The 6,748-nt window shown below is 40.1% G+C and overlaps 1 protein-coding gene across 1 annotated transcript in view; it reads left to right on the top strand.

Annotated features, from left to right (window-relative positions):
- Positions 1-2,778, top strand: part of SEMA3E (sema domain, immunoglobulin domain (Ig), short basic domain, secreted, (semaphorin) 3E) — a 152,101-nt gene extending 149,323 nt beyond the window's left edge. The window contains exon 17 of the mRNA XM_009328363.1: positions 2,066-2,778. Coding sequence (XP_009326638.1) covers positions 2,066-2,518 — 453 coding nt within the window. The 3' untranslated portion in view covers positions 2,519-2,778. The remainder of the gene's footprint in view (positions 1-2,065) is intronic.
- The last annotated feature ends 3,970 nt before the right edge of the window (positions 2,779-6,748 follow it).

Below are 6,748 nucleotides of genomic sequence, written 5' to 3'. Positions count from 1 at the left end.
ATGTCATTGATGAAGATATTCAACAGTACCGGTCCCAATACGGACCCCTGCGGGATGCCACTCATCACCAATCTCCATCTGGACATAGAGCCATTGACCACTACCCTCTGGATGCAACCATCTAACCAATTCCTCACCCACCTCACAGTCCACCCATCAAATCCATATCTCTCCAGTTTAGAGAGAAGGATGTTGTGGGGGTGCCGTGTCAAAGGCCTTACAGAGGTCCAGGCAGACAACATCTGTAGCCCTTCCCGTGTCCACTGATGTAGTCACTCCCTCATAGAAGGCCACTAGGTTAGTTATGCAGGACTTGCCCTTGGTGAAGCCATGCTGGCTGTCTCGAATCACCTCCCTGTCCTCCATGTGCCTTAGCATAGCTTCCAGGAGGATCTCTTCCATGATCTTCTCAGGCACAGACATGCGTTAATCAGGTCTTTCACAAAAGGTAGTGAACTATGATGGGGGGAGAATGTCCTATTATATGCACATTCCATTAGAACCAGTAGCTCAGATACTGGACACCAGGAATGTAAATTTGAACAGACCCTAAACATCCAGGATGTCTTTATACTAGTAGGATGACTTTGTTTTAATGTTTCCCCTGCAAGTTATTACATTTTTCTTTAATAATTATATAGTCATTAGAAAAAGACAATTACAAGCAGAGAGAAGTAGAATAATATAGTCATAGAATCACAGAATGGTTTGGGTAGGAAGGGACCTTCAAAGATCATCTAGTCCAACCCCCCTGCCATGGGCAGGGACATCCTTCGCTAGATGAGGCTGCTCAAAGCCCCGTCTAACCTGACCTTGAACACTTCCAATGATAGGGCATCCACAACTTCTCTGAGCAACTTGTTCCAGTGTCTTATCACACTCAGCGTAAAACATTTCTTCCTTATGTCCAATCTAAACCTACCCTCTTCCACTTTAAAACCATTGCCCCTTGTCCTCTCACTGCAGGCCTTGCTAAAAAGTCTCTCCATCTTTCTTATAGCCCCCCTTTATATATTGAAAGGCTGCAATAAGGTCTCCCTGGAGCCTTCTCTTCTCCAGGTTGAACAACCCCAACTCTCTCAGTCTTTCTTCATAGGAGAGGTGTTCCAGCCCTCTGACCATTTTCCTGTCCCTCCTCTGGACGCGCTCCAACAGGTCCATGTCTTTCCTGTGCTGTGGACTCCAGAGCTGGACGCAGTACTCCAGGTGGGGTCTCACCAGAGCAGAGTAAAGGGGCAGAATCACCTCCCTTGACCTGCTGGCCACGCTTCTTGTGATGCAGCCCAGGAGATGATTGTCTTTCTGGGCTGCAAGTGCACATTGCTGGCTCATTTCAATTTCACATCCACCAATATCCCCAGATCCTTCTCTGCAAGGCTGCTCTCAATCTATTCATCACGCAGTATTTTTCTGCTTTATATTCAGCGTCTTATTCTTAAATAGAAAGATGGAGATTCCTTTCTCCTGGGCACTTCTGCTGGATAGATTAGACAGCTCAGTGCTTCCTGCTTGCTAGCATCTGTGAATGCATCGTAGTTAATAAGCTATCTCTCAGGACCTGTAGGGGGAACTCAAACACCAAACTCGGAACTGAGGCTTTAGATCACAATGGTCCTGCAGTTAGATATAAAAATACCTGAGTGTCGCCCCAAAAACATTTGTCAATGTATAAGAGCATTCACAGCGACAGTTATTGCAGGTCATCTGGCAAATGTCCATTTGTTTTCCATCCAGTAGTATATTTGCATGTTTCAACCTTATTTCCCTCTGTGATTTAGCCACAAGTGACTAACCCATGCTGGGAAAACAGGAAACTATCTGCTCCACTGTCTGTTCTACCATGCTTGCCAGATTCTCTAGATCACTTTCCTTTCACAGTTCAACTTCTTTACTTCAAGTAAATATTTTCATTACTTAAAAACTGTGAATTAAAGGATAGTGGATCCTTAATCTTCCTCTTGAAATGTAATATTACATTCATGAAAGTACATTTCAGAAGTTATTGCACTGATTTAATGTAATAGTAAAGGCCTGTGCTCTATAACTCTGTCAATTTGGTTTTTAGGTGAAGACAGATGATAGAATAATCAAAATGGACCTTGGCCTCTTATTCCTGAAGCTGCATCGGCTGGATGCAGGGACCTATTTTTGTCAGACAGTGGAACACAGCATTGTTCACACTGTCAGGAAAATCACCCTGGAAATAGTCGAGGAAGAACGTGTAGATGAAATGTTCAATAAAGACTATGAGGAGGAGATACCTCACAAAATGCCATGCCCAATGCAGAGCAGTATACCTCAGGCATCAAAGCCATGGTACAAGGAATTTCTTCAACTAATAGGTTATAGCAACTTCCAGAGGGTGGAGGAATACTGTGAAAAAGTGTGGTGTACAGATAAGAAGAGGAAAAAGCTGAAAATGTCTCCATCCAAGTGGAAATATGCCAACCCTCAGGAGAAGAAGGCAAGGGTCAGGCCAGAGCATTACCGGTTGCCCAGGAACATAGCTGACTCTTGATGGACAAAAATCCATCTACTGTTTCTGGGTGAAATTTTATTTGGACTTAAGTAAGAGGGAGAAATTAGTCTTGGTTTTGGTAAATGACACAGGTTTATATATATATATATATAAAATATCGGGACTGAAAACAAAAATGCTATGGTAAGTTATACTGTACACTCATGATGACTGTTTAGAAGCATTTTAAACAAAATCTTCTTAACTATCTGATTCTAAGTAGGTCAATGCAATCAGAGTTTTGCATTAGGGAGGACGTGACAATCTTCAGACTTTGAGTGCTTGAACCAGTTTCCTGTGTGGACCATGCTTGCGCTGTATATTGTTGCATATGATGGCATATTTAAGCAAACTCAAATAGCTAAGCATTCACAAGCGGATGAAAAATAGAACACATATCTTTTCTTTGTTTCACAAATTTCTCGTGCTTCTGAAAGCGGCACATCTTAAGATCTTTCCTTTTGATTGTGACCTGTCTGAGTTTATCACTGAGAACAATGAGTTGTGTTAATACAGTGTACTGCTATTTCTAAAGATAATGAAGGGAAATCCTATTTACTTCCCACCATTTTTTTCTTATCAATCATTTATGAAGCACAGTGTGCTCTCACAGCTAAATAATATTGCCTAGTAACTTGATGTAAGTCAAATGCATGCTGAGAACATAAACAGAATGAAATTCTTCAACCTATCTGTATAAAAAGTTGGAATAACAGTTTAGATAGAAAACGAGTCTACCTTGTCTATAGTAATGGACATTGCCGTAGTAATGACACGAATTAAGGGAGTGCCCTCTTGTGGCAAAACAAAGCAAAAGCAGATATTATCTATTTTCTGAAGAAAGTGTATAGCGAGGAAGTATTACCCAGATCCACAGCTGGTTTGTTTTCAGCACATACTTCTAGTCTCCATGTGCTAAATCCGCAGATTTAGAAGGTAGTGTTGGAAGTCATTTATGCTGGAAAGACAGCGTTTAAAGTAAGTAATGCTTTATGTTGTTAATGTGCTTTTAGCGTAAAATGCAGTCATAAAAAGTTAGGATGTAGATTAAAAAAAACCCCACAGCATTATGCAGCTGTGTTTCTATAGTTTCAGGGTCTGCTCCAGGTAAATCTTTTCCTGATATGTGATCTCTGGTCAAAAGGGCTGCTTTGCTGCTCTTGTGAGTGATACCAGGAGAGGAGATCAAAGAACTAAGTCACAATCTAGGTCTTTCAAGACTTACTTTAAAAAAAAAAAAATAATCTTTCTTTAAGTACAAGAAACCAGATGCAGAAAATGCAGAAAAACTAGCATTTCACTACTTGAGAAATCTGATATTACAATATGAATTGGATTTCTTTTTAATTGGGAATTAAAAAAAAAAAAAAGCAAAGTTATAAACACAAATGAGTCACAAATGAGTTAACTCCTCAAATGAGAACATGATGCCAATAAGGGGAAATAGCCAAGCTGATACTGATTTTGATGCCACCAAGAAAATGCACAAAGGATTCACCAGCCACATAGAGGTTCATGTTGAGCTTCGACTTCTAATCAGGAAACAGAATTTAGACAGTGGGAATTAATAGCCTGGAAAACAGAGATTTGCTAGGTTTGCTGTGTTAACAAACACAGCAATCAAGGCTAACCCAGTGTTTTCCAAACAGGCTGTGTGTGAGAGGATCTCGCAGTTGCTGCCAGGACCAGCGAGCTTTGCTGTGTGCCTCTGGGAACAGAGACTGTCCCGCTGTTTGACAGGAGCCCGTGGGTGCACTGTCAGCAACTGGAGTACGAGGAAAACAGGGTTGCACCTTGTGTCGGTGTAACAAGCAGATAAACCTTTCCATCAGCCAGCTGTGTTAAGGAAGCCAATTTATCTGAGGGTTTGCACTTAGTTTAGCTAGAATGCCTGTCTAAGAGATGGGACCGGACACCGCACAGCCTTGCACGAATTCACACAGTTGCTAACTTTGATCTGATACAGGAGGCTGGATAAATTCACATTTCCATGACAGTTTAATGGAATTTAGTTGCAGTTAGGATCCTCTGTTTGTTTACAGTTATATGGAAAGTGCTAGCACTGAAGGCTGTTGCAGAGAGAACATACACAGAACAAGCATCCCTGATTTATACTTAATCCCCTATACAATCCTTGCTGGCATCCTTGATGGAAAACTGTTAAAACACCACTGAAGTCCTTTTCTGGTGAACTATGGAATCTATTTCTTTTCAACAGTAATGGGAGTTATATTTTACTTTTTCTGATTCATTTGTTAGTATCTAGTGCCAAATGTACCATTAATGGACTATTAGAAAGGAATAACAGCATCTCAGCCTGATGGAACAAATATAACTTTGTGTCTCACTCTGAGATTTCAGGTGGAAATCATGTGATATGCAAATCAGGATTCCCGATTTAACACGAGAGTGTGTATTTTTAGCTCCTCATCCCTTAAGTGGTTATATGTGGGGAATTGCATTAAATTTTTATGTACCTTTTAAAATTTAAATTTCTAGCTCACACCTTACAACTTTCATGGCTGCAATGCCTGTGAGAATTCAGAACTACAAGGTCTTGTTCAAAGAGTGCTATGACATCTATGGAAGAAGAGAAAGAGTGACAATGTATTTTGGAAGGATACGCACAAATGTGCTCGTACACAGACAATGTTATTTAAAATGCTTCTTTGTATATTTGGGGAGCATTGTCTGCTTTTTTTCATTATGAGTTTGATGTATTTTGTATGTGCATGAAGTGGTCAAATTATAAATATAATTAAGAACCATATTTGGCTGAAATAATCTGTATTATTTCTCATAGTTTATTTTCACAAGACAGTATGATTATGTGCAGATCACTAGTCACACATTGTTATTTAAAGATCCCCTTTACCATGCATTTTATGAGTAAATCTCAGATCAGGACAGAGGGATGATAGTTTGTTAATGTCAGGTAGATTTGGGAAAGCTATGATCAGAGCAGCATCTGGTGCATGAATGTATTTTGAGAGTAGAACATCGTCACTTAAACCCAGAAGTTTCTAACTGATAGAAGTTCACTGAGAAACAACAATTTGGATAAAGCTTTGAACTCTGCCCTGCTGCCTGAGGAGGGACAAGGCAGATCACTTGGACTAAACATTTATTTTTCTTTGCTCTTGCTCTTTTGTTGTCAATGAAGACCATTGTCACCTTGTACAAACTACTGTGGTCTCAGACTCTGATGGGTCATCAAGGCAGGAGAGTGCTAGCCTGCTGTGAAATTCCTGGCTTGTATATCTCAAAATAGGCTTTTAGGGTCTACACAACGTTTCTGTAACATAAAATAAATCTCCTTATGTAGGCAAGAGAGAAAAATAATTGCCCTACATCCAGGTGCCTGAACAGCAGAGGTAACAGTCATAGCTGAAAAAGTGCTTGAATTAACATAATTAACACAGTTATAGAGTTTCTCTTCTTTTTTTATTTTCTTTTAATCTTTTTTTTTGTTTTAGCGGGGGGGGGGGGGGAAGGAATCAGTTTTCTTTTCCCCCAAAAAATCAGTCAGTCAGTTTCCCTTCTAAAAAGTCCATTAATCTCCTTAGTCTACCTTGGAGCTGTGAAGCTGGAGTTATTTATGCAACTTTATGTCTCTGGGTCCAGAAGGCACAAATGCCTCTGAAAGCTGCACTGTCCAGATAAGAGGCACTGAAAGTGAGCTTTTCTACATCTGTAATCTAGCAGGATGTCTGCAATTCCTATCAGCCCTGGAATCCTGTTCAGTTCACCAAATTACCACTTTTAAAGGAGATTTCATGTGCAGTTAACATGAGTATTTATTGTAAATGAAGCCATGATTGACAAGTCTTGCCTTTGGGTGATATTTACTTTCTCCACCAGTAATGAGTGATTTTTTTTTTTATTTTAATTTTTTGAGGAAATAAGTTATCTGACTAGCACTATGAACAGAGAAATGGCAGAGCTAGCAATGTCAAGTAAAGCTACTAGTCACTATGAGTTAATCAGCATTTTACAGTGATGCACACATTTCTGAACAAATTTACCAAACATCAACCTAATCCATCACCGTAATCCCATTTCGCAAAACAACTGTGCCCCTTTGAGATATGACTCTCATGTAATGCTGAACCAGGAAATATATTGTTAAGCCTTTGCGCACATGTGCTCATAATTTGCTAAAGTGAGAGGTGCAGGACTGAGCATAGTTGAATGTAATTGGAGCATGGGAGCCTTAGCTGCCCAGTTCCT

The sequence above is a fragment of the Pygoscelis adeliae genome, unplaced genomic scaffold, assembly GCF_000699105.1.
Source record: "Pygoscelis adeliae isolate BGI_AS28 unplaced genomic scaffold, ASM69910v1 Scaffold267, whole genome shotgun sequence".
NCBI lineage: Eukaryota > Metazoa > Chordata > Aves > Sphenisciformes > Spheniscidae > Pygoscelis > Pygoscelis adeliae.
The sequence above is the reverse complement of the archived record's forward strand: the minus strand, read 5'-3'. Positions and strand labels throughout refer to the sequence as shown.